General features: G+C 41.4%; 1 protein-coding gene across 4 annotated transcripts; it reads right to left on the bottom strand.

The window, feature by feature from the left end:
• Positions 1-859: 859 nt before the first annotated feature.
• Positions 860-27365, bottom strand: LOC105090250 (zinc finger protein 234). Of its 4 annotated transcripts, XM_010981484.3 has the most exons (7): positions 27211-27365; positions 24290-24384; positions 21537-21663; positions 20278-20370; positions 17745-19514; positions 5107-5114; positions 860-2388 (listed from the first exon to the last, which is right to left on the bottom strand). In XM_010981484.3, the coding sequence occupies exons 2-7, from the start codon at positions 24302-24304 to the stop codon at positions 871-873; spliced, it is 3531 nt and encodes a 1176-aa protein (XP_010979786.3). In that variant the 5' UTR covers positions 24305-24384; positions 27211-27365; the 3' UTR covers positions 860-870. The 4 variants fall into 4 exon arrangements, with proteins under 4 accessions (XP_010979786.3, XP_010979787.2, XP_031314643.1 ...); XM_010981485.3 differs by lacking the exons at positions 5107-5114; positions 17745-19514; positions 20278-20370; ... (1 more) ...; positions 24290-24384; positions 27211-27365 and adding exons at positions 4078-4170; positions 4775-4901; positions 6689-6734; positions 9340-9420; positions 11154-11483 and having other exon boundaries at positions 860-3044; XM_031458783.2 differs by lacking the exons at positions 5107-5114; positions 17745-19514; positions 20278-20370; ... (1 more) ...; positions 24290-24384; positions 27211-27365 and adding exons at positions 4078-4170; positions 4775-4901; positions 6689-6734; positions 9340-9416; positions 11154-11483 and having other exon boundaries at positions 860-3044.
• Between the last annotated feature and the right edge of the window lie 225 nt (positions 27366-27590).

Genomic DNA, 27590 nt, shown 5'->3' with positions numbered 1-27590 from the left:
AGAGAAAAGTCACTACAGAGCATTCCAAGACTGCCAGTGCCCCCCTTACAAATGAGTTTCTTAACTCTGTGAAGAAATGTTTATCGTTTGTCATTGTCATTAGTAACTCTGACACTAAAACCTCTGCCTTCACATTTCTGGAAACAAAGTCAGTAGTATAACATGTTTTCTGTATTGCAAGATTAACAATCCATTTTCCATTAAGTCTATACTGTCAAAAAAGATTAACATAATTTGTATGGTATACAATCAACAGAACAATAGACAAAGTCCAAGATGGAAAGATCCAACCTGAAGTCAGGCTGATGGAACAGGAGCAAATCAGAGTAGGACAATGCCAAATTAACATTACAGAACTGAGTGGTTTTCTAACACTTTAACTCTTTGCCTCCCTGAATTAATTTTAAGGCCACATTTAGGTTGCCTGTTCTGAATACAAATTTTTATGAAATTTTGGAAGTGCTCTCAACATAATTTTCAAAAATTTTTTTCTCATTTCTTAATTTAATAAATATTGGGCACCTGTGAAGTGCTTGGCAATGTTCAGACTACACAGATTCAGAACAAAAGTCTTTGCCTTTATGGAGCTCACATCCCAATGGGCATTCATTGTGGCATGTCCATCATATTTTTGTACAAGGCCTGACACAACTCATACTAAGGCCTCTCCCCTGAGTAATATTTAATAAAGGTCAAAGTTCAAACTGAAGCCCTACTATACCACTTATAAGGGTTCTCTGCTGTGTGGCCTCCTGACTACAGGGACGTGTTGAGCTATGGCTGAAACACGGACTTTAATGAAGCAAATGAGTTTTTCCTCTTGAACTTGATGATTGGAAGAATTCACATGACACTTGAGTATTTTTTTAATCACTTTATAGAACTTTTTTCCTGAGTGGACTCTCTGATGGTCTTATCACCCCTATCACTTTTGTAGGATTTATCACCCGCATGGATTCTGTGATGAATTGTTAGATTTGATCGCCAACTGAAGCTCTTACCACATATCTCACACTTGTAAGGCTTCTCCCCTGTGTGAACTCTCTGATGAGACTGTAGTTGTGAAGACCGACTGAAGACCTTCCCACACACGTCACATCTGTATGGCTTCTCCCCAGTGTGGACGCTCTGGTGAAGCTGAAGACTCGAGGCCTGACTGAAGTGCTTCCCACACTCCCCACACTTGTAGGGTTTCTCTCCCGTGTGGACCCTCTGGTGCATGTCAAGATTCAAGCTCCACTTGAAGCCCTTCCCACACTCCTCACATTTGTACGGCTTTTCTCCAGTGTGGACTTTCTGATGGGCCTGAAGGTGTGAACTCCGACCGAAGCTTTTCCCACACTCCTCACATTTGAATGGTTTTTCTCCGCTATGGACTCGCTGATGGGCAAGAAGATTTGAGGCCTGCCTGAAGACTTTCCCACACTCCTCACAATTATACGGTTTCTCTCCTGTGTGGATTCTGCAGTGAATTTTAAGATCTGCTCTACGACTGAATCCCTTCCCGCACTCTTCACATTTGTATGGTTTCTCACCGGTGTGCGTCAGCTGGTGAATCTGGAGTCGGGAACTCTGATTGAAGCCCTGCCCGCACTCCTCACACTTGAAAGGTTTCTCTACGCTGTGGGCCTTCTGATGGATCTGAAGATACGAACTCTGACTGAAGCCCTTCCCACACACCTCACATTTGTAGGGTTTCTCCCCTGTGTGGACGACCAGATGAACCTGATAATGGGAGTTCCTCCTGAAGCTCTTCCCACACTCACCGCATTTGTATGGTTTCTCTCCTGTGTGGACTCTTTGATGCGCCTGAAGGTTTGAACTCAAAGTAAAGCCTTTACCACACACATTACATACGTATGATTTCTCTCCAGTGTGGATTCCCTGATGGGCCTGAAGACTTGAAGGCCGACTAAAGCCTTTACCACATTTCTCACATTTGTAGGGCTTTTCTCCTGTGTGGACCCTCTGATGAATGTACAGATTTGAGCTACAAATGAAACCCTTCCCACATTCCTCACATTTGTATGGTTTCTCTCCTGTATGGACTCTCCGGTGGGACTGAAGATGTGAATTCCGACTGAAGCTCTTACCACATGCATCACATTTGAACGGTTTCTCCCCAGTGTGGACTCTCTGATGGTCCTGAAGATGAGAGGCCTGACTGAAGGCCCTCCCACACTCCTTACAATTATAAGGTTTCTCTCCTGTGTGGACTTTGCGATGAACAGTCAGTGCTGATCTACGACTGAAGCCTTTCCCACATTCTTCACACGTGAATGGTTTCTTTATGGTGTGGACTTTCTGATGAGTTTGCAGATGGGAGCTCTGACTGAATTCCTTTCCACATGCATCACACTTACTGTGTTTTTCTCCCACGTGAACTCTCTGATGAATGTGGAGAACTGAGCTGTAACAGAAGCCCTTTCCACACTTACGGCACACATGAGAGTTCTCTTTTGAGTGTAATTGCTGGTGCAGGTCAAAGGTGGAGAGACTGGTGAAGGTTTCTCTACATTCATGACACTGGTAGGGTTTTTGTCTTGTGCCAATCACTCTATTCTGATCTGATGTTGAAATCCTTATGCTGTCTTTTCCATAATCATTGTGGCTGTAAGACTTTGCACTTTTGTATACTCCATGATCAAGGTGATGAGAAATCCAACTGGTGGTGTCAATATCCTCTTTACCCTGACACAGTTTATTTTTCATGGCAATTTGCTGGTATCCATCTTGATAATTCTGTGACTTGGTCAAGGAAGTCTTCCTCCAAGAATCCTGGGCAAACTCTGGATTCCCTGGACCATTGGGACCATCTACTTTATCATTTAATATATAGTTCTTATCTTCAGAAATTGGAATTGATAGCCCTACCCCAACCTGACAGGGGGAATCACCTTGTTTGTGGAACTGACAACTATTTACCGTGGAGTCGTGACATCTGGTTAAGTCATTTGCAATCTGTTGCCAGATTTGCCAGCAGGAAAGCTCTTCATGTGATCTTCTGTCTTGAACAGTTCTCAACTCACTTGGATGGTCTTCTCCTGTAAGGACAGAGAACTCAGAGATGTGGACAACTGATAGCTCTGTTTACAGATTTGAGACTTTACACTTAAGACACAGTGTAAGACTTTAATGAACGTCAGCATGGTTCATCTTTTCTTTTTCACCACCTATGAAGTCCTTTGGTTTGTATACTGACAGAGATCAAGAGATGGTCCATTAAACTCCCAAATACTTAGCGTTAATAAAACCCGTTGAAAATAAAATCACCATCTGACATACTATTTAAGTCATTTTTCAAAAATTAACATGCCACTCCTACCTTAACGCAGTACCAGTAAAGGCAAGCGTTTTGTTGTGCTCACAGCTTTGACACTGCCGTAACAGACAAAATTCCTCTACCCTTGGGGATTACACTCCAGTGAGGAGAGAGGTGAGAAACAAATGAACAAAAATATACCTGAGTGATGACCAATGCTTGGATACAAAATTAGGCAGGGCAGAGAGAATAATAAAGAGGAGACTGTAGTTTCAATAGGATGGTCAAGGACAGCCCTCTTATGACATTAAAAGTGAGTGAGCTGAATGAAGTAAAGAGTCCTGAAGGATTGCAGGTGAAAAGAGTATTCCAGGCAGAGGGGTGGATACATAAAGGGCCGTGAGGCATAAGCATCCTTTGCAGGTCTGAGAAGCAGCAGGGAGGACAATACATGTGGAAAAGACAGAGCCAAGACAGAGGACAGGAGATGTGCTCAGAGAGGTAGTGGGGGCCGAACAGCAGACCACAGAGGACTCAAGAAGCCACCTTAAGTGGTTTTTACTCTAAGTAAAATAAGCCATAAGAGAATCTTGAACAGAGAACTCACATAACCTGCCTTAGAGTCACAAAAGATCAGTCTGACTGCCAGTTAAAGAACAGGCTACAGGAGAAGGGTGAGAGCAGGCAACCAGTACAGACCATGCAATAACCCAAGAAAGAGATTTCTGATCTGGACCAGGTGGCGGACAGCACTGGCACGATGAGAAGCAAAACAGAGAATTAATTACAAGAACTTGTAACCGCTTGGTTCTTACCAAAATTTCTCTCCATCTGGGATGCTGTATTCGTCATCCAAAGCCTCTCTTCTCTTTCTATATGCGATGTATCTCGTTTGAAGGGTTGATGTCCTGAGAACAAAGTCACAAGTTAAAATGAACATGCTAGAGCTAAAATTCACTGGAAATTTGATCTCCAACTGTGTATTCAAGAGATTGAAAGCGGTGTCTTTCAAACTTTGTATCGTGACCCACTGAAGAAACAGCATTTACTTCATGACCCAGATGTGTAAAAATATGTATTATTAAAATGAAGGCTGAATGATCTATTTCTAAGCAATTTCTATTTTCATTAAATCCGTTCCCACTGGCTCTCACACCACTCATGCAATCGGCCAGAGTTCTTGCTGCAGCGTGTTCTACCTTCCCTAAGAAGCGCTGATATTTCCTATATTTTAAAAATTGCACATAGGACTCAATAAATTGGCTTCCTAATCCACTAAGGGACAGGAATGAAACCTGAAAAAAACAGACAAGGTGCAGCAGCATCCTATCCATTTACAGTTCTTCCACAAAACACAAAAGAAAAAGACCTAAAACATCCTGTTTAGAAAGACCCCCTTGTGTTGCACAGGAACTGGCAGTCTGGTCCCCAAACTCAGGGAACCATTTTAAGGGTCCCAAAGCCTTAAAATGCCAAGGTCACAAAGACACTCCAGAGAAAGGCTGTCCTCACCTACTGAGACCAGGTTCCTGAAGTTTTCCACCATGACGTCCTGGTACAGCTTCCTCTGGGTGGAGTCCAGCAGCCCCAGCTCCTCCTCCGTGAAGGCCACAGCCACATCCTTGAAGGTCACTGCCTCCTGCAACAAACAATACGATAAACGCCATGTCCACAGAAGAGGGGTGGTGCCAATAAGGTGAGGAGGATGGGTGGGAAGCTGCTGTGGCTCCCGTGCCATCTGTAGACTTCCCAGCCCCCCTCCTCCTCTCCTGCCAGTGCCACACACTGGCTCTCCTCGGCCTCACCCCAAGTGCTGCTGTGAAAGAGAAAGTTTGTGTACTCACCTGATGCTCTCAGTAAACTCCCTAAAATTCTAACTGCTGCCTCCTGAACTGAAGAGGTCTTACTTTTTATTTAATATTGCCAAGTGCCCCAGAAATTTTTCCCAATTTAGTCCCAGGGGCACACGACGGCACCTGCCTTCCCACAGAGGGAACCAGGTGAGGAGGGGTGGCATGTGTGGAAATGAACCAAGAGGGTGTGCCCGGCCTCCCAGGGAAACTCTCTTTCCCTGTCTCTTGCTCGAGTGCAGTTCTCTGCCTCCAGATCCTCGGGTTTCTAGGGAAGCCTGAGCTGGTTCTTAACTTCTCACAATTCCTTTTCTTTATATTTAAAATGAAGAGGATTTGACATAACACTGTAAAATTATTACAACTCAATAAAGAATGTTTAAAAAATTAAATAAATAAAAAATAAAATAAAATAAAATAAAGAGGAAACCATGCACCTCTTTATACGATTGTTCTGAGGTATCAATGCAATAACAAATCCTTTAAGGACCACTGGGTCTTTTAAAACTAAGGTCATGTATTACTTTGATTAAGAAAAATGGGAAAACAAACCAACCAGTAAATAAAATACACACAGGATATGACTCAGGCACGGAGGAGACAGGCTGTTGCTCTGCAAGTGAGAAAACAGCTAACAAGACCTACTTCCTCTGTGTGAAGCAGCAGTGCGATCGTGCTGTGCCCTGCCCTGCTTGGATGTTCTATCCGAAACACCCGGGGCACTGCACAGAAGCCACAGTTCGTTAAGGGCAAATGGGGGCAATATTTTTCAGAATGGATTTTTTTTGAGAAAAAGATTCGATCAGGAACACTGTCACTGTAGTGTTCCTAAAACAGTAAAAGTCCTAAACGAAGTGTCTATGAGTAGAGAATACTTAAAAAAAAAAAATAGGTACATAAGTTTGCGGGAACATGAAAAAGCAATTGAAAGTGAATGTCAAAAAATAAAAAATAAATTAAAAAAAAGAAAGTGTTGTATAGTATCAAATGAAAAAAATTTTAAAGTGTATTTGTTATAAATACAAATGCATGGCTATGAATACATATGATTAAGAGATTACAGGGGACACAGTATAACTCAAGTGGTAGAGTGTGTGCTTAGCATGCACGAGGTCCTGGGTTTGAGCCCCAGTACCTCCTCTAAAAAAATGATAAATAAACCTAATTACCTCCCCCTAAAAAAAGAGGTTACAGAAATATAATACATTGTAATACATTATATTGTATTATGTATTATTATACAATTTTATAATGCATATGTACAAATTTAGAATGTGCACTATTATACAGTATTATAATATATATTATAATACAATAATATAAGAGGCTAATTTGTAAGTAGAGAAGTAAGTAGATGTTCTTCATTTCTATTAATTTTTCTTTCACTTGCGAAATAAAGATGAAATAAAATAAAAACTGAAACCAAAACTAATTAAACTTAACAGGGATTTAAAAAAAGCACGTGACGCACTCAGGTCCTCATACACCTTGACTCTCCTTGAAAAATAAAAACTTGTGTCCAATCTTTGAGTACTAACTGGCCTTTTTAACAGCAAGAAAGGCAAGCCATACTCACTTGGAAAGTGCTCATTTCCTCTTTCCTTCTGGGGACATGCAGAGCCCTGGGAAGACAGGAAAGGATACAGAAGTCAATGGACACTGGTCAAGAATGTCACTAGCCACATGGCTGCTCGCTGTGAATCAGCAAGGCACCCAGTCCTCGAGGTGGCTGCAGCTGACTGTGCTTGATGAGCAGAGCCCAGCATGGATACCAGATGCCCCCATGAGCCTGGAGCTAGTTCAAGGAACAACCCACCCAAACACACACAGTGGCCCCATCACGATGTGCCTGCAGCTTCCACAGTGGTCATTCTCATCCCCGGTATGGTGTAAACTAGACAACATAAGAGGAGGCTATGGAGGCCAAGACATGGAAGCAACCTAGATGTCCACTGACAGATGACCACGTAAAGAAGTTGTGGTATATATACATACAATGGAATACTACTCAGCCATAAAAAAGAATAAAATAATGCCATGTACAGCAACATGGATGGACCTGGAGATTGTCACAATAGGTAAAGTAAGTCAAAGAAAGACAAATATCATATGATATCACTTATATGCAGAATCTGAAAAAGTGAGACAAATGAACTTATTTGCAAAACAGAAACAGACTCACAGACACAAAAAACAAACTTATGGTTACTGGGAGAGAAAGGGGGTGGGGAGGGATAAATTGGGAGCTTGGGATTTGCAGATACTAACTACTATATATATTAACTAGATAAACAAGGACCTACTGTACAGCACAGGGAACTATATACAATACCTCGTAATAGCCTACAATGAAAAAGAATATGAAAAGGAATATACATACATACACACACATAACCGAATCACTATGCTGTACACCAGAAATTAACACAACATTGTAAACTGACTATACTTCGATTAAAAAAACAAGAGTAGGCTATGGAGTCAATATGCATGGGCTGAAATCCTAGCGAGGCCTTTCACCAGCAGTGTCATCTTCAGCAAATTATTAACGTCTCTTTGTCTCAAATCTGTCACCTGCAAGTGGGGGGAGGAATAGTGGTATCCACCTCGTAGGACTGCTGTGAGGTAGAAAGCTCTGAGAACATTGTCAGGGTTTCTTACTTCTCAGCAACTGCAGTAAAGCAGATGATATTTTATAGTTTGAAACTATCCTTATAAAGGCAAGTTCTCCCAACAGAATACTGTAAGACACGTGGAGTTCCCAGGTTGTTGCTCTGTCATGCAAGAGTCTTTAGATTTCTCAAAATCTCTGGTTGTCTTCCTAAGAATTTTGTTACCTCAGCAATATACTTAAATTGACATGGACGACTTTTTATAAAAGGTGTAACAATATGTTGTTTCTATTTTTTTTTTAATTTTTTAAATGATGGTACTGGGGATTGAATCCAGGACTTTGTGCATGCTAAGCATGCACTCTACCATTAAGCTATGCTTTCCTCGCTTTTGTTTCTTTTTAAACAGGGAGTACTCTTTTGACAACTATGCACAGAGGTGAAGAAAACTAGTAAAAGCCAAGATTCTGCAACAACAACAAAACTATTTGACACCCTGTACCTAATTTAAATGAAAACGACAAGAATCTGAGTTATAAATATGTAGTTATAAATAGATGAATGTACAAGAAATAAATGGATGAGAAGAGAAAGCTCTTCCTACGGCAAGATGCAAACTAGTGACTGTAGAATCAAAGATAGTTAGAAAATCAATGGATGCTAAACATCGGGGAAAGTTGGGGGAGGAATAAGATAGCCACACTGTTGCACAAAAAAAAAAAAAAACCAGTAACATGGCAGACACCTTAGCCAAGAAAACAAAGTTGAAACCACCAGTTGGGACAAACCCACAAACTGACATTGGCTTCGGATGATGCCCTGAGAAGGATGCCTCACCACTCCTGCGGCATCCCTGCTGATGACGCATAACCTGAATCTCACTGTGAACAAATATCAAGCAAACCAAAAAAGGGGACATTTTACAATATAAATGGCCAATGCTCTTCAAAAATATCAAGAGCCAGAAAGGAAAATAAAGTCTGAGGAATCATTCTAGATTGAAGGAGACTAATGAAACAAAAACTAAGCATAGTGCATATAACTGGACTGGACCCTTAATTAGGAAAGAAAACTAGCTCTCAAAGACTGTATTAGGAAAACAGAAAAAATTTATGGATTGCGGATTAGGTAACTGTGTTGTCAATGTAATTAATCTCATTTTGATCAGTCTTTAGCTTGTTCTCAACTGGTTCAGCAAACAAAAAAATATATAAACATGATACAGCTGTGAAAGAGAAAAAACTACACAGCACGGACAGCTAAGAGCAGCAACAGCTAGGACTCGGTGTTTTTAACTGAGAAACAAGAATTGTGCTGAACAAGAAAAAGATAAGCCATCCCATAATGCAGAGGCATTCTACAATGACAAAAATAACCAAAGAACTGCCCCTCTCAGCTAACAGGAGTGATTACTTCCTGAACAGCGGTGACAACTCCAGTCTCATTTTGTTTCTCCCATCTACTGGACAAAAAGTACTGAGATATTCAGTCATCAAATTGCATCTGACTCTTGACAGCATCCAATCCAGAATAAACCCTCCCTGCCTAAAACCCTCCCCAACTCAGCAAACACAAGCCAAAACCCTGTGAGCAGCCCCGCCTAACTGCCTCTTACCGTGGCGTGTGGGCTTTCTCAGCTCCGTCAACTGAAACAACTCAGCTCTTCGATTACAGGGACATTCCTGGTGGTTTCTGGCTGATGGTCACAAAGAAGCAAAGGGGCAAAACATAAATAATTGATGATTCTGCGTAAAGAATATATGAGACTTCCTTATACTACTTTTGCAACTTTTTTATGTGTTTGAAATTATATAAAAATAAAAAGTTAAAGAAATTAGGAAACAGTCATAGTAGTAACAGTAGTAGTAGGTCCAATGATGACGACTATAGCAAAAATATCTAGTGTCACTACCAGTAACTCCTAGTTCATCTTCCCCCTTCAAACAGAAGCCCTCTAGTACAAAAGATGGCAATGAATCCACTCCCCATAGTTTGGGAAAATACATCTTCACAACTTCTAATTCCTTCCATTTTGACTCATTATTTGCCAGCTGCCTTTTGCTTAGGTCAGGATTTTGCAAGGAGACCTGACAGTTGACAATAATTCGTTGGGGAATAAAATCACTGGACTGAGTAGGGCTCCGGGATATCCAGCTCAGTTTTATCTGGGACACCCAGCAGGGACAATTTTATAGGTAGGCCCCAGTTTCCAGACAAGACCCTTTCCTGAGCTTCTCGAATTTTCACGTGCATAGGAATTACCGCAAGATCTGGTTAGAATTCAGACTCCTGGGTCCCATACACGGAAATTCTAAATCAGAAGGTCTCATATGGGGTCCAATGATGTGCATTTCTACACGAGTGATGCCAGTGCCAATGCCACTGGTTTGTGGACCACAATCTGAGCAGCATGGAACCGTAACATCAGTTCCAAAGAAAACAGCTTCCATGAAACTGAAACACACACAGAGTAACCAGACAAAAAGGCACTAAAACATTAACAACTGTTATTTCTACAGCTTAAGGTGATGGGTAATTAACATTTTTCTTTATGTATATCTGCATTTTCCACAATGATTACGTCACTCCTATAATATAAATATTATTTGAAATAAAGTAAACGACCCAGTTGAGAAAATCTGTAAAAACTCATATAATAGCCTAAATCTTGCTCTCAAGGTCCCCACAATTAAGTCCCACCTACTTTCACAAAAATTTTAGCCAGCTCCCTATGCTCAAGGAGAATATACCAAAGAGATTAATACAATCAGGTGCTGGACTCAGACTGCCTAGGTTCCAACCCCAGCTCTGCCTCCTACCATCTGGGTGAGCACCGGCCAACAGGCTGTGTTCCCTGCCTCCATCTCCACCATCTTTAAAGTAGAGAAAATAGCAGCCCCACTTCACAGAGCCGCCACTGTGTGACAGAATATGTTCATCTGTACAAAGTTTTTCGAATGAAACTTAGAGACGATGGCTTAGTTATAATCATTACCTATGCCCAAGTTTCTGTCCCATACGTTCTACAATTTATGTGAACATCTTAAGGAGAAGAGTGCCAAGTCCTCCGTGCAGTACTTTCTGAGAAGTCAGGGCCGGGGAAGGAAAGGAGGTTGTGAAATACCAGGATTGTGTTTCCATCCCCTGTAATTCATACCCCCCGCTACCAGCTAGAAGCTCTCTCCTTCCAAAACAGGTCACGAGTCGAGGACAATTCAGCTTCCTACGCTCACAGAACCTCACTGATAGATGGGTGCTTCTCGGAGAATTACGATAGTATTAATCACAACAATCAAGGTGTCAGGCCGTTGTAAACCTTTTACTTGTATTGTCTCCTTTTTTCCTCAAAACACTGTATTAGGAAGGCATTACTTTAATCTCCCTTCTACAGAACAGCAAATGGAGGCACAGAGGGGTTAAGTAACTCACCTAGTTTGATGCTGTAGGAAGTGGTAGGGCTAGCTCATAGATGGGAGACGGTTAGTGGTGCGTTAAGCCCCGGAGACCCTCAAACCCGAGAAGCACGACCTGAGCCCGCCCCATCCCGGGGACGCATTAAACGGAAAGAAGCTCCTCCCAGGGGGACGCACACCACCACTCTCGATCCCCAAACCTCCGCCTTGAGCCGCTTCTCCTCTTTCTCCCCAAATGAAAGGTCGCTAATTTTGGCCCCAGGCGCGTTTTGGGGAAGTCTGAACAGATCATAAATAGCTGACGTGAATCACTCTAATCAGGGAAAAGATGGCTGCTACGCAGTCCTCTTGGGGCGGAAGTGCCTGCCGCTATCCGAAGCACCTGAACTACATTTCCCAGAATTCCACGGGGAAACCGGTTACAGTGGCCTCATTGTAGCGGCAGTATGTGGGACTACACAGAGCTCTGGACTACATGTCCCAGAATGCAAGGGGAGCGTGTGTGCACTGGCTACAGTACCGCCCTCCTGGACTGTACTAACGGGCGAAGCCTCGCCGGCTGACGCGGAAGTGCCCTACTCTCCTGGTTTTCACTTCCCGGAATCCCGGAGAAGGTGTGGGGCAAAAATCTTGTTCGCGTGTCGGCCTTAGAAGAGTGTAGATTCTGTTTATTTTAAGGCTTACAAGCTCAGTAGCACGTTGGACATGTTCAAGGGTGCTAAACGACATAAATGCATTGCCTACCGCAGAGGCCTCTTTCTAAACCCCAAAGAGTTTCACCGTTGGAAAAAGAGCAGGAGGAAACTGGGCTTTCTTTGGCAGGAACTGAAGTCAAACGCCAAAACACCTCAATCCCTGAAACTGCGGAAAGGTGAACGTGTTTTGTTAGCATTTTCCAACCCTTGCAGAAGCAAGTGAAAATCGTTTCTAGAAAAGAAAGATACCATCATCCTAAGTCTCAAGTTATTTCTGTAATTATAATATTTGTGATACTGATATTTGTCCAAGTGAACTTTAAGGGGAAAAAAAAGTACTACTTGACAGACGGAGGGACAGTTCATAGTGATAAAAGTTTCAAGTTACTAGAAACTAATAATTTCAGTTCATACTTTATAAAGGGGAAATTGACAGCCATTAAAAGAAAGATTCAAATTCATAATTGGTTCTGGAGATTTTAACACATACATAGAGGAAAATGTTGAGCCTTAAATGCATGTATTAAAATAGAAAGGAAGCTGAAAATTGATTCAGAAAACATCCATTTCAGGATGATAAATGAATAATAAAGCCAAAGAAGGCAGATGGTAGAAAATAACAGCAGATTCGTGAAATACAAAACAAACAAAATAAAGTAGATCCTACACACACACACACTCACACACACCAAAAGATCATCCTATGCATAAACAATAGAACTGATAAAAAGTGTGGTGAGAATGACCAAGAAAAAAGACAGATATGAAAAACTGCCAAAGTCAGAAATTTTATAAGTGACCATCATTAAATATAGGAGGTTGTGGTGAACAACTTTATAAAAATATATATGTAAATTTAGATGGGATATATTTTTAGAAAAAATAATTCACCTATCAACAATTTCCTTTCCCTCCCTTTCCTTTTCTTTCTCTCTCCTTTCATTCTCTTCCTTCCTTCCCCTAAGTCCTGTGTGTTCTTCAAGGGTCAACCATATCTACTAAAGTTGAACATACACCTTATAACTGGTTCCAACCATAGAAAGATCCCTCAGATAAAGTATATCATACATTAGGCACAAGACATGTTCTAGATTGTTCACATCAGCACTAACTGTGACTGGAAAGATTAGCCAATATCCATCACTAACGGAATGAATAAATAGATTTTGGTATGTTTACCCACTGCAATAATATCCACCAATGAAAGTGAATCAGTTATACACTCCTAACAACATGGATGCACATCATGGACATAATGTTGAGCAAGTGAAGCTAGACACAAAATAGTACATATTGTATAATTCCATTTATATAAAATACAAAACAGGCTAAATGAACCTATGCCATTACAAGTTAGTGATTACCATATGGAAAGTGACATTACTAGAATGAGCCAAAAAGGGGTATTTTGTCCTGGTCCTCCAAGAAGTAGACTGCAAGATGCTAAGAAAGACTTTAATGAACAAATGTTTTATTAGGGGACACATCTGAGAGAAAATGGCAGGGAGCTCTGGGAGGTTGGCAGAACCATCAGATCATGGTGTAAGTCTGACTTTGAATGAAGGAGATTTGGAAGAAAGATTTGGTGAATCACCCTAGACTGCTTTGTAATCTAAGTAAAATTCCTCCAGGCTGTTCTTAAAAAAAAAAAAAAAGTCATTGGACGGAAGAGTCTTGGCCTCCAAAAATGCACCTACCTTAGGATTCCTGCTGAGTCCACCAGGAGCAGTTGTGGGTCTCCGTGCAAACGTGGTGATGGATTTGAGCACAGAAGATGGGACCTTTGGTCAATTATGCTCCCAGCAGTCATCAGTATGAAGTAGACTGTCTCTTAATTTGGGTTTTCCTTGTCATTATATTTGGTTGCATATTTTCAGCAGGACTAATACTGAAGCAACAATGTGTCCTGAGATTCTCAGCACATATCAGGAGGTCTAAAAATGTTGACTTGTTCTATTATTGATAATGTGAACATCTTGGCTAAGGTCGTGTTCACCAAATTTCTCCATGATACACCTACTATATTTCCTTTTGAAATTAACACTACTTTGTGGAGAGGCATTTTGGGCTTTGTAGCATCCTCCTCCTACTTATTAACTTTTAACCAACAGTTTTAGAATTCATTGATTATTCTTGCCAGAATCAATTATTACTATGATAGTTGTAAATGATTTTTAAATTATATAATTCCTTCTATTGAGGTGGGAAGCCCATAAAAAGATCAGCAGGACCCCCACGCAGGGCCACTAAGCTCCTGCCAGCACCATCCGGTTCCCTGACTGGGAAGCTCTATCTCACTTTTTGCCTCTGAAACGGCTTCCTTACCCCTAAAATTCTGTTGGTTCCCTGAGCTCACTCCTGATTGGCTATTTCTCTCCCTCCTGATTGGTCCATTTCTACAAAGTTTGTTCCTAATTAGTCAACTTTTGTTATACCTTACTTGCATATGATGTTGCAAAGTGTAAACTGGCAGCCTGTAAGAGCCTGTGTAAACCTACAGACCGGGTCCAGAGCTTGGAGTGTTAATTCCTCTGGGCCGGCTGACATAATAAACCTGAGTCCTCCAACTCTCCAGGTGCTCTCTGGCCAGGATCCAGGTGTCACAACTGAGCTGTAAAACCGAGCTGTAACGCTGAGCTGTAGCACATTTTCGTGCAACACTATACTTATGGCTGGGCATTCTACTATAAGAGCCCTTCCTTCCTTGCTTCTTTCCTTCCTTCTTTCCCTCTCTCCTTTTTAATTCATATTTTATTTTGCTAATTATTTCTTTTTATGGTCAAATTGCTCAGATTTCCCCAGTGTGAATCCTTTTGAGCTGGATCTTTTTATATGTACCATTGCTCTTTCCCACTTTCTTGCACAGCAAAATTTTTCCATGATTATTTTGTACTTTTCCTGCTCTAGCCCTGAAATAGGTATGTGGATATATATGCTTACTTACACCACATACACGTGTTTGTACACCCACACACATCTGCATCTACTTCTGTAAACACCTAGCACGTGCACTCATGCTCTATCTCTCTCTCTCCATATATATAAATAACTTATGGTCAGACCTCTATATCTGTGGCTCCTCTGTATCTGCAGTCCTGCTTCCATGGGTTCAATCAACCACAAACTGTGTAGCACTGCAGTACTATTTTAAAATTTTGTCTTATCAGTGGACCTGCCCAGTTCAAACCTATATTGTTCAAGGGTCAGCTGTAACTTGGTGATGAGTAAAGCCCTTTAACCAATTACACTGAAAATATCACCACTGTGTCTGAGTATGGAATGACAACCAAACCGGCTTTGTCCTTTGTCTTTACTGGCTCCACATCCAGAGCGTCCTCCACTATTATGCTATGTTCTCTCCTCATGTACATCCTTTCACAGGAAACCTTTAAAAAAAAAACAAACCTCCAGAATATATGTACATCCATTTTGTTTCTAGCTCCAGGATTTGTCCTCTCCCTGTTATGGATTTATAATTAAAGTGTAGCATAACTTACAAACATTCAATTGTTGAAACAGAAAGAGACTCACAGACATAGAAAACAAACGTATGGTTACCAGGAGGGAGAGAAGGGAGGGAGGGATAAATTGGGAGTTTTTGATCGGCAGATACAAACTATTATGTACAAATACATAAACAACAAGGTCCTACTGTAGAGCACAGGGAACTATATTTAACAGCTTTTAGTAACCTGAAATGAAAGAGTATAAAAAGGAATACATGTATATATATGTATGACTGAAACATTATGCTGTACACCAGAAATTGCCACATTGTAAACTTACTATATTTCAATAAAAAAAGAATATGAAAAAGTATATGTATAACTGAATCACTATGCTGTACACCAGAAACTAATACATTGTAAATCAACTGTACTTCAATAAAAAATGTTTTTAAAAAAGATTCAATTGTTGAAACTCATCAACTTAAATGTGTATGGAAAAGAATCTGAGAATTTTTTCCTTTTGAAATTGCCTCCCACGGGGAAGGGTTTGGCTCAGTGGCAGAGTGCATGCCTAGCATGCTTGAGATCCTGGGTTCAATCCCCAGTATCTCCATTATAAATAAATAAATACCTAATTGCCTCCCGAAAAGCAAACCCCAACCTCCCCCAAAGAAAAACCAAAACAAACAAAAAAAAAAGAAATTGCCTTCCAGAGTCCATACCTTAATTTTGATCTTACAACCTAAATGACAATATAGAACAATCATATTAAGAGGTCTTAACTGCAAGGGATAATTATTCAGTACTTAAAAAAAATATGTAGTACTTTTTCAAATTCTGTTGTAAGAATTTACTACTTTGGTAATATTCAATGTTCAGTGAAAAATGAAAACATAACCTGAAATTAAAAAATGGAAAAAAACCTGTAAAATGTTCCTTGCCAAGGAAATCCACTATGGAAGAGTATCTTTTACAAATTACTTTATGCACATACACATACATGTGCGCACGCACACACACACAAAGATTTATGGTTGATTATATCAAGAAGACTACAATCTGTGATCTCTCAAAGTCTGGATTATGTATTTTTTCTGCCATTACAGGTATCTGCCATAATTTTAATGGCTTCAGATTCACACAGGAATATAGCAAAACTCGAATTTCTACAGATGCACATTTATTTCAATTAAAAAATTCAGTGACATCATGGATGTGGTGCTCAATTTTTTGGTATTTTAATTTCATAATCATAGCATCCAATGATATGATTTCCAGTTGCAAGAGATGTACAATCTATATTCTGATATGTTCTCCTTTCCCCAAACCATGCTTTCCTGCTACCAATAGGGAAAAGCATATAAATGCCAGTCTCACCTCAGTAATACATTTGATAATTTGACCAAATTCCTGCAAGTTTTCTGGTGATTTGCCCCATGGATGTGGGGGAAGACTATGGCAAAGACCCCTGAGAAGTTCTTAAAGAAGAAATGCTACCATAATTAGAATGCAAACATTTCTGGCTGAAAACACAGACAATTAGAAATCCATAAAAATCTCCAGATCGACTAAGAACATGCTTGTCATTGGTAACCACCTGCGATGCTTTCAAAGTGTTACAGTAAGCCCTGCCTTAACACTGATAGACAAAAATCAATTGTATAATATGCATTTAACCTGCTGTTGTAGAGTTAACCACTATTTTTCAGTCTGCATTGTTAGAAAAAAAAATCATGAGATAGTTCAGTTTACACTAGACACAATCCTTGGAAAACCAGACAGGGCCCCAAATAATCCCCTGACCTGTAGAACAGACGCTGTGGGAGGAAAGACGCCAACTGCAACCGACTAACACCACGTTAATTTCATGGACTGTCATACCGAGTGGTTTTCTGCATCTCAACAAATGTTCCTTTCCTGAATTAATCTTATTTTGCGGGTTTCCTCCTCTGGATATAATTTTCATATGTTGTACCTTTTCGCCTTTTGGATTACTTGACAGCCAAGCACTGAGCACACCTGCAAGCGCTAGGCAGTGTTAAGACGGGGGAGACCGAGAAGGCAGGTCCCTGCCCTCCTCGAGCTCACACTCTAAGGACAGAGATTCTGACGAGCCCGTCCCTATGCTTTTGCTAAAGGCCAGGCCAAACTCTTTTCCCTTCTAAGTCCTATCTCCGAAGTGACATGTCACAGTTCTGACAGCAGCCCCCACTGCACCACTTAGAAGGGTTCTCTGCTGTGCCGTCTAGAGAGAACTGGGCTCTGTTCAGCGACTGCTTCCACACCGACTAACCTCCAATATTTTCTCTCCTCTGAGACCTAATGATGACAAGAACTCAGGCAGCACATGAGGGTTCTGAAAGCATCATTCTGTAGGACTTCCTTCCTCTGATAGTTCCTTGAGGTTCTGACCACTCTCGTCACTTTCGTAAAATGCATCGCCTGTGTGAATTTTGTGATGACTCACAAGATTGGAGCGCCAGCTGAAGCTCTTACCACACGCCTCACACTTGTAAGGCTTCTCCCCTGTGTGAACGCGCCTGTGATACTGAAGCTGTGAAGACCGACTGAAGACCTTCCCACACACATCACATCTGTACGGCTTCTCCCCAGTGTGGACGCTCTGGTGAAGCTGAAGACTCGAGGCCTGACTGAAGTGCTTCCCACACTCCCCACACTTGTAGGGTTTCTCTCCCGTGTGGACCCTCTGGTGCATGTCAAGATTCAAGCTCCACTTGAAGCCCTTCCCACACTCCTCACATTTGTACGGCTTTTCTCCAGTGTGGACTTTCTGATGGGCCTGAAGGTGTGAGCTGCGGCTGAAGCTTTTCCCACACTCCTCACATTTGAATGGTTTTTCTCCGCTATGGACTCGCTGATGGGTCAGGAGATGAGAGGCCTGACTGAAAACCTTCCCACACTCCTCACAATTATACGGTTTCTCTCCTGTGTGGATTCTGCAGTGAATTTTAAGATCTGCTCTACGACTGAATCCCTTCCCGCACTCTTCACATTTGTATGGTTTCTCACCGGTGTGCGTCAGCTGGTGAATCTGGAGTCGGGAACTCTGATTGAAGCCCTGCCCGCACTCCTCACACTTGAAAGGTTTCTCTACGCTGTGGGCCTTCTGATGGATTTTGAGATACGAACTCTGACGGAAGCCCTTCCCACACACCTCACATTTGTAGGGTTTCTCCCCTGTGTGGACGACCAGATGAACCTGATAATGGATTTTCATCCTGAAGCTCTTCCCACACTCACCGCATTTGTATGGTTTCTCTCCTGTGTGGACTCCCTGATGGGCTTGAAAACTTGAACTGTAAATGAAGCCTTTACCACACACTTGACATACATATGGCTTCTCTCCAGTGTGGATTCTCCGATGGGCCTGAAATTGTGAAGGCTGAATGAAGCACTTACCGCATTCTTCACACTTATAAGGTTTCTCTCCTGTGTGGACTCTCTGGTGGATATGAAGATTGGAGCTACAAGTGAAACACTTCCCGCACTCCTCACATTTGTATGGTTTCTCCCCGGTGTGGACCATACAGTGACTGTTAAGTGCTGATCTACGGCGGAAGTTCTTACTGCATATATCACATTTGAACGGTTTCTCCCCAGTGTGGATTCTCTGATGTTCCTGCAGGTGCGAAGCATGAATGAAGGCCCTTCCACATTCGTCACAACTGTAAGGCTTCTCTCCCGTGTGTAATTTACAGTGAACAGTAAGTGTGGACCGACGGCTGAAGCCTTTCCCACACTGCTCACATTTGAATGGCTTCTCGATGGTGTGGACTTTCTGATGAGTTTGCAGCTGTGTGCTCTGACTGAATTCCTTCCCACACTCATCACATTTATAGCGTTTCTCTCCCAAGTGGACTCTCTGATGAATACGAAGTGCTGAGCTGTAACAGAAGCTTTTTCCACACACACTACACGTATGAGACTTCTCTCCTGAGTGCATTTGTTGGTGAAGATCAAAGTGGGAGACATCGGTGAAAGCTTTTTCACACTCATTACATGGGTAAAGTTTCTGGCCTATGTGAGTTAAAGCCAGTCCTGCCCCACCCTGGCCAGGTGAGTCGCCTTGCCTGTGGAACTCAGAACTTTTTATCATGGAGTCTTGACACCTGCTTAAGTCACTGGCAATCTGATGCCACGTCTGCCAGCAGGGACACTCTCCATGTGGTCCTGCTTCTGGAACAGCCTCCATCTCACTTGGGATCTTTCCTTCTGTAAAGACACAAAATTCAGAGACGTGAACATCTGAAGACTCTGTTCAGGGTTTTCAAGATTTCACATTCAGGAGAGAGTGTGAGACTAGAATGAGTCCAGAGAATGTTCAGTTTGTCTCTTCCATTGTGTACCACGTGTTCTGGTTTGCCTGACAATGGAAACCAAGAGGTCTAGTTGGCCAGTATCCATGTAGCATCCCATAAAACCCCTCAGTTGACTTCAGCCCAGTAAGAACCATACCACACCTCTGACCTCTAGAACCGTGAGGCAATCAACGTGTGCTGTGCTAAGCCATGAGGTCTGTGGTAGTTTGTCAGGGCAGCCACGGGTGACACGGCATCCCTGGCAGGTTTGAGGACAGCGGGGAGGCCAGTGTGGCTGCAAGAGATGGAGGAAGAGGGACAGAAGGGGAGATGCATCAAGAAGGCTTGGTGGGGTGGGGGGAGGGACAACCAAGAGCAGAGTCTGGAGGAGTCCAGGAGCCACTTTAAGAGGTTTTAACTTTAAGAAAAATAAGAAGCCATAAAGGGTTTAATAGAGGAATTATAACCTGACTTACATTTCCTAAGGATCACTTTGGCTGCTACACGGAGAACAGACTATAAGAGGGGAGGAGTGGCAGAGGGGCAACCAGTACGAAGGTGACTGAAAGAATTCAGCAAAGAGGTGTGCAGATGGAGCAGATGAGAGCAAAATGGCTGGAGAGAAGTCAGATACGTGGGAGAGCATCCACAGGGACTCCCATCCACCCGGTTCTTACCTGACTTCCTTTCTCTTTGGGCTGCTGTCTTTACCCACCAAAGTCCATCTGCCTTTTCTAAGTGGAATATATCATGTTTGAAGGGGTGACACCCTGTGAACATGAAAAGTTACTTATTTAAAATGAATACACCAAAGGTATAATTATATGGAAATTTAGATTCCTGAATTTAATGTTGATCAATTAATCAAAACCGATGTTTTTCAAAACACGATGTACTTGAAGAAACACTGACATTTCAAGACGTAGACACATATGCATAAGTATTACAAAAACCTGTTTCTCACTAATGTCTATTTTCATTAACTCTCCTCCCCTCGGTTCTTATATCATTCACTTAATTGGCTAGAGTTTTTGCTGCAATGGATTCCATTCTTCCTTACAAATTCTGATATTTTTCTATCTTATTTTATTTCCTTAAAAATTGCTGGCATAATATGATCTGCAATCCCGCTCCAGGGCGTATATCCAGAGAGAACTCAAATTCAAAAAGATACATGCACCCCAGTGTTCACAGCAGCACTATATACAATAGCCAAGACACAGAAGCAACTAATGCCACTGACAGACGACTGGATGAAGAAGCTGAAGTTGTGGTATATATACACAATGGAGTATTACTCAGACATAAAAAAGAATAAATTAATGCCATTTGCTGCAACATAGATGGACCTGGAGATGGTCATTCTAAGTGAAATAAGACAGAAAGAAAAAGAAAAATAACACATGATATCATTTATATGTGGAATCTAAAAAAAAAGACACAAATGAACGTATTTACAAAACAGAAACAGACTCACAGACACAGAAAACAAACTTATGGTTACCAGTGGGGGAAGGGGGTGGGAAGGGATAAATTGGGAGTTCGAGATTTGCAGATACTAACTACCATATATAAAATAGACAACAAATTTATACTGTATAGGACAGAGAACTATATTCAATATCTTGTAGTAATCTATAATGAAAAAGAATATGAAAATGAACACATGTATATGTATCAAAAAGAATATGAAAATGAATATATATATGTATGACTAAAACATTATGTTGTACACCAGAAATTGATGAAACACTGTAAACTGATTATACATCAATAAAAAATAAAATAAAAAAGATGTACAATAAAGAAAAATCGTTGGCATAAAAGTCAGGTCCACCAATGCAAGGGGACCATTTCAAGACCCCTTCAACACCTGAGGACACAAAGCCAGACCAGGGAGCTGACATTTAGTTAGAGAGGTTTAGCCTGTGCTCACCCACGGAGACCAGGTTCCGGAAGTTCTCCAGCATCACGTCCTGGTACAGCTCCCTCTGGGTGGAGTCCAGCAGCCTCAGCTCCTCCTCTGTGAAGACCACGGCCACGTCCTTGAAAGTCACTGCCTCCTACAACACCAAACACACGCAACCTCAATGTTACAATCAATGGCCACTTGAAAACAGACAGCACTGAGGTGGTGGTGAGGATGGGTGAGAAGTGAGTCCAGATTCTGAGGCACATAAGTCAATCTGTAGACTCCCTGACCCTTCTCTTTCTCTCCTGCCAATGCCACACGCTGATTTTCCTCAGCCACATCCCAAATGCAGCAGTGATAACAGTCTTTGTATATATTTTGTAACCTCATTGAGTCTACTTACAAGTAACCCCCTGAAACCCTAAACGTGTATCCTGGGCTACATGCATTTTACTTTTTTGTGAATATTGCTATTTGTCCCCAGAAGAGTTGAGCGATTTAATCCAGACATATTTGATAGCACCTGCCTTCTTCCTCTTAGACACACAAACCCTCCTGTGACAGAAAAGCTAGCCCTTTTCTTTAGTGTCAAATTCTGATATTTTTCTATCAGAAAAACTAACATGCTTTTAGGAACCTGTGTGGGAGAGCTATGTAGTTCGTCCTATGTATCCTCAAGGCACACACCACATCTCTCTCTCTTTTTTTTTTGTGAAAAAGCTTTATTGTAAAGTCCACTGACAAAGAGGCAGGAGGCAAGGCTCTCAAATCAATCTACTTGATCCACAGTTTGGGGCAAAATTTAAGGGGTTGAGGGCATTTCAAACTTGGAAGGTGACTGGCTGCCTTGAATTGGTCCATATAAACTACTCATGAGGTTGGAAGCCAGATTTTCCTTCTTAAAGGACTTCTTGCCCCATAAAGGGCTTTCGTGACAACATTTCTATTCTCTGAGTTCCACAGGTTGCAGATCCCTCCCTGGTTCTGAGGTCTTCCTGGAGACGAGGGTTCCCATCTTGCACACAGTACACCTAATTGGAGCATACAGTGTCCCGCTCTGGGACCAGCACGCCTCCGCACGATTCCCAAAGGTCTGGGCGGCCCTAACCCTTACTAGCTGTGTGACCTTGGACAAGTGTGCCTGCATGCCTGAGTTTCCTCTCTGTAGAGTGGTCCTTACATGACAGACTTCTTTCAAGGATTAAATGAGGGAATATCTACAGCACTTGGAAGAGTAAATGGCACAGTATAAGTGCCTAATGAATAAAACGTGTTTGTGTGAAGCAGCAGTTGGAGCTCGTATTCGGATATTCTACCTAGAAAACAGCCAACACGACACATACCAAATGTACTCTGTCTATACTGAGCTCACAGCCTATGAGGACAAAAAATTGGCAGATTGCTTTCAGAGCTGATTTTGGGGGGAAGGGCTTTATGCAGGAAAGCAATCACTCAGTATTGCTTAAAACCATCAAATTCCTAAGCCACCTAAATGTCTACAGGTAGGAAGTAGTTAAAAATGAAAAGGTACATCAATTCAATGGGACTGCAGAGTATCCATTAAAAAATGAACGTTATATAGTATTAAAGGAAAGAAGTCACAATTTAGAATTAGATGTATATATACTACTGCTGGTGGGAATGCAAACTGCTGCAGCCACTCAGGAGAACAGTATGGACGTTCCTTAAAAAACTAAAAATAGAGTTAACCTATGATCCTGCAATCCCACTCCTGGGCATCTATTTGTAGAAAACTCTAATTCAAAAAGCTGTATGCACCCCAATGCTCACAGCAGCACTTTTCACAACAGCCAAGACATGGAAGCAACCTGAATGTCCATCAACAGATGAATGGATAAAGAAGGTGTAGTGTATGTAAACAATGGACTATTACTCAGCCATAAAAAAGAATGAAATATTGCCATTTGCAGCTACATGGATGGACCTAGAGATTATCACACTAAGTTAGGTAAATCAGACAAAGAAAGAAAAATACCATATGATACCACTTATATGTGTAATCTTTAAAAATGATACAAATGAACTTATTTACAAAACAGAAACAGACTCACAGACATAGAAAACAAATTTATGGTTACCAGAGGGCAAAAGCAGGGGTGAGGAAGGGATAAATTAGGAGTTTGGGATTAACATATACATACTACTATATATAAAAAGATATATATATACACACACACTATATATATAAATATATAAAACTACTATATATAAAACTATACATAGCACAGGGAACTATACTTAATATCCTGTAATAACCTATTATGGGAAAGAATCTGAAAAAGGAAATATATATACACGCATATACAGACATAACTGAATCACTTTGCTGTACATCTGAAACTAATACAACACTGTAAATTAACTATAGTTCAATTAAAAAAAAGATTAAAAAATTCTCTAGTAAAAAATACACAAACAAGTAGATGAAATTAGATGTATACCATGAATACAAATACAGTTATGAATGTCTCTGAGGAAGAGTACAAGAAAATAAAAAAAGCTAGTCTGTCCAAAGAGAAGTAGCGAAGTGGGAGAGTCGTGTATTTCTAGAAGTTTTTCTTCTCCATAAAATAAATAATAAAATAAAGCAAAAAATAAAAACAAATGCAAAGAGAACTCAAAGGGCAAAGTAAGAGCTGGGGGCAGAACAGGCCTTCCAATGCCTGTTGTTCTGCTTGAGTCGTCCCAAGAAAAGCGTGCGACAATCTGAGTAATGGGATGGAATTTTGAAAGTGAGAAAGGCTGGCCCTACTCACCTTGAACGTGGTCATTGTTCCTCCCACTTCTGGGGACAAGCAGAGTCCCAAGGGACACAGATCCTGGGAAGTCAAAACTGTGCACAGCAGGGTGCCTGGGAAGGCAGGAAAAAGACATCAAAGAGTGGCCTGGGATGCTGCTCACCTGCCCTGACCTGGACTGTGAACAAGCATATGCGTGATCACAGCTCATGACTCATAACCTAAAGCCAGAAACAACCGAAATGTCGGCCCAGGCGTGAATGAACAGACAAACTGCGGCAAGATCCATACAATGGAGTGTTCACATGCCAACTGCAAGGAATGAAGTACTGATTACACTACAACACAGATGAATCTTGCAAACACTGTGGAGAGCAAGAGAAGACAGACACAAAAGACGTCATACTGTACAATTCCATTTATATGAAATATCCAGAATAGGCAAATCTATGGAGACAGAAAGTAGGTGAGTGGTAGCCCGGGTACCCGTGGAGAGAAAGAGGATTAACTGAGGAATCCAACTAGCGAAATGAAAATGTTCTAAACTGTATCATGGCGATGGTGGCCCTACCCAGCAAAGTTACAAAAAAATCATTGATTTGTACACCTGAAATGGGGGAATTCTAAAATATGTACCCCGTATCTCAAGTTGGTAAAAATAAGTGTTAATCTACAAATCATTTAAATTAGCAAAACTAGAAAGACAAATACCATATGATATCACTTATATGTGGAATCTAAAAAATGATACAAATGAACTTACTTACAAAACAGGAATAGACTCACAGACATAGAAAACAAACTTACGGTTACCAAAGGGGGAAAGGAGGGGATAAAATAGGGGTTTCAAGAATGAAAAAGACAAAGGCTGTGGAATCATTCTGTGTTAAAGAAGAACATGAAGAAAGTATGACAAAAGTTCTGCGAAATGTTTATAAACAAATCTACAACTTAAGGAAAGGCACAAACCTGGACTTTGAACTGAAGGAAACTCAATTATGAAGACTTCCAATGAAAAACAGAACAAAATAAATATAGGACCCTGGATTATATATCAGTACATCATCTAATGTACCATCCAGCATTATCTACTGTTACCTGCTAGCTACAATTACCAATAACTCAATAGATACCTAGTAGATACATACTATCCTCTAGTATAGTGTCTAATATTACCAAGCATGTGATGCTGAAATCCTCTAATCAGTCTTCTCTAAATCCCTCTTAACAAGACACCTCCTGATCACCCAGGACATGCCGGCATCCTTCATGCAGAAAGCTAAGACCAGTTGCCACTGAATACAGGTACATTCTTGGTGTCATCTGGCTGATGGAGCACAGAGCAGACAGGCAGAATGTAAACAGTTGGTGAATTTGGGTAACAAGTATATGAGAGTTCCTTACTCTATTTCTGCAACTCTTCTATAGGTTTAAAATTATATAAAAAAAGTTTTTAAAAATCAAAAACAGTCACAGGAATAACAATATTAATGAGAATAGTAAGGATGATTGTGAAATTATATGGAAGTCCATTTGTTTATTCTTTCTTGTCAGTGTTTGGAAATTTCCATAGTTAAAACACATGAGGTAAAAACCATTCAGAAAAGGATGATAAAACAAATTGTAAAATGTTTATAAACAAAAGAACCAAATGTTTATATATCAAAAGAACCAATAAACAGAAATGCATTAGAAGCTTAACAGTTGCTATCTTTACATCCTGGATTGATAAGTATTTAAAATAATTTTTTTCCTAAGATATTTCTGCAATTGGTGAATGATCCACAACGGCATGGTTCTTTAAGACTATGGAATATTATTTGTAACAAGTGAAGCAAAATAGTTGACAACGTTTTTAAAAACTCATAGAAAAGTCCAAGCCCATTTGCTTTGCTTTTAAGGTCCCTCACAATCAAGTCCTAGCTACAGGGCCTGATTCCACTTGGTTCCTACGATTTAAGGAGACTACATCCAAGAGATTATGAATTCAAGCTCTGGAATCAGACTGCCTGAATTCCAACCCCAGCTCAGTCGCTTACTAGAGGGGTGACTATTGGCAACTAACTTCCAGCTCCCTGGGTCTCAGTATCATTTTACAGAAAAGGAAAAAAGCACTATTTCTTCACAATCATGGTGTGGCTTAATGTATTTATTTGTATAAAGCTGTCATCGTTGAAGTTACTAGTTAAGAATCAACTATTATCAATACCCGTGTCCAATTACACTTCCTACACATCCTCTGATTGACGTGAATATTATTGTAAAAAAAAGTGTCAAGTCCCACTTAGGTGGAGCTTTGCTGTCAGTAGCCCTGGAGTCACTGCCTCTACCTCCGTGTAGTCCTTTTGGAGAAGTCACGCTGGGGAAAGAACGAATGCTATGAAATGCCACCAACGAGTCGCGGTCCCAGATAAAGTTAAAAGTCTCCCCACTCCCCACGAGCAATCTGAAAGCAACCCTTACCTTCCCCCTCAAAAAAGTCAGATGCAGTCTGGGATTATCCAGTGTCACGCAGGGATAGAGAAAAGAATAAGGTCACTCACTGAAGCTGTATCTCTGACCCTAACCCGGGGACCTGACCGCTCGTGGGGAAAACAACACTAAGGAAAGATCACCATTCACTACGAGCCAGGAACTGGTTTAGACCTCTAGGTGTACCACCTCTCAATTCCCAAAAGAATTCTATTAGGAAGGTAATAGCCTAATATTATAAAGAAAAGCAACAGGAGGCACAAGGAAATTAACTCCCAATGCGAGGAAAATAGGAGCACGCGTGGAAGATGCAGGGAGGCGGACTGGGAGAGCAGAGAGCCGCGGAAACTCTCAACTCAGCGGATACGCGACCAGAGCCCGCCCTCTCTCTGGGTCGTGAGAATGCCTCAAACGCACAGAGGCTCCGCCGAGGGGAACGGACACCGCCGCCCTAGGAGCCCCCATACCTGCGCTCTCTGCCGTGGATTCTTTTCCCCTAAACCGACTGCCGGGTCGTCGCGGGTCCCAAGCATAGATCCAGGAAGTTCGGAGGAGTCAGTGAGACACGGAACTGACGCACCGCCTTCACGGAAAATACACCATCAACCTCTCACTTCGGGAACGGAAGTGCCGAAGAGTCTATGTTGCTTCTGGACTACACTTCCCAGAATCCACCAGGGCCGCCTTCCTGAGCGGAAGTGCAAGCGACTACACAGAGCGCCTGGACTACACCTCCCTGAATGCCAGAGCTGGGGAAAAAGAAAAAAAAAGTCCAGAGTTTCACTTTCCGGGAAGAAGAGTAGGGAAGTCCCACACTCCCGACTTCCGGGGCGGTCACGTTGATGCC

Source organism: Camelus dromedarius, chromosome 9 (genome assembly GCF_036321535.1).
Source record: "Camelus dromedarius isolate mCamDro1 chromosome 9, mCamDro1.pat, whole genome shotgun sequence".
NCBI classification, from domain to species: domain Eukaryota; kingdom Metazoa; phylum Chordata; class Mammalia; order Artiodactyla; family Camelidae; genus Camelus; species Camelus dromedarius.
Note: the sequence above shows the minus strand (reverse complement) of the source record. Positions and strands in the feature narration are given on the sequence as shown.

Excerpts from the sequence above, each read along its gene's own strand:
- LOC105090250 (XM_010981484.3), bottom strand. Across the intron at positions 20,371-21,536 it reads CCGGAACCTGGTCTCCGTGG|GGTGTCACCCCTTCAAACAT; the intron begins GTGAGCACAGGC and ends TCATGTTCACAG. Across the intron at positions 19,515-20,277 it reads CCAAAGAGAAAGGAAGTCAG|AAGGAAAGATCCCAAGTGAG; the intron begins GTAAGAACCGGG and ends GTGTCTTTACAG.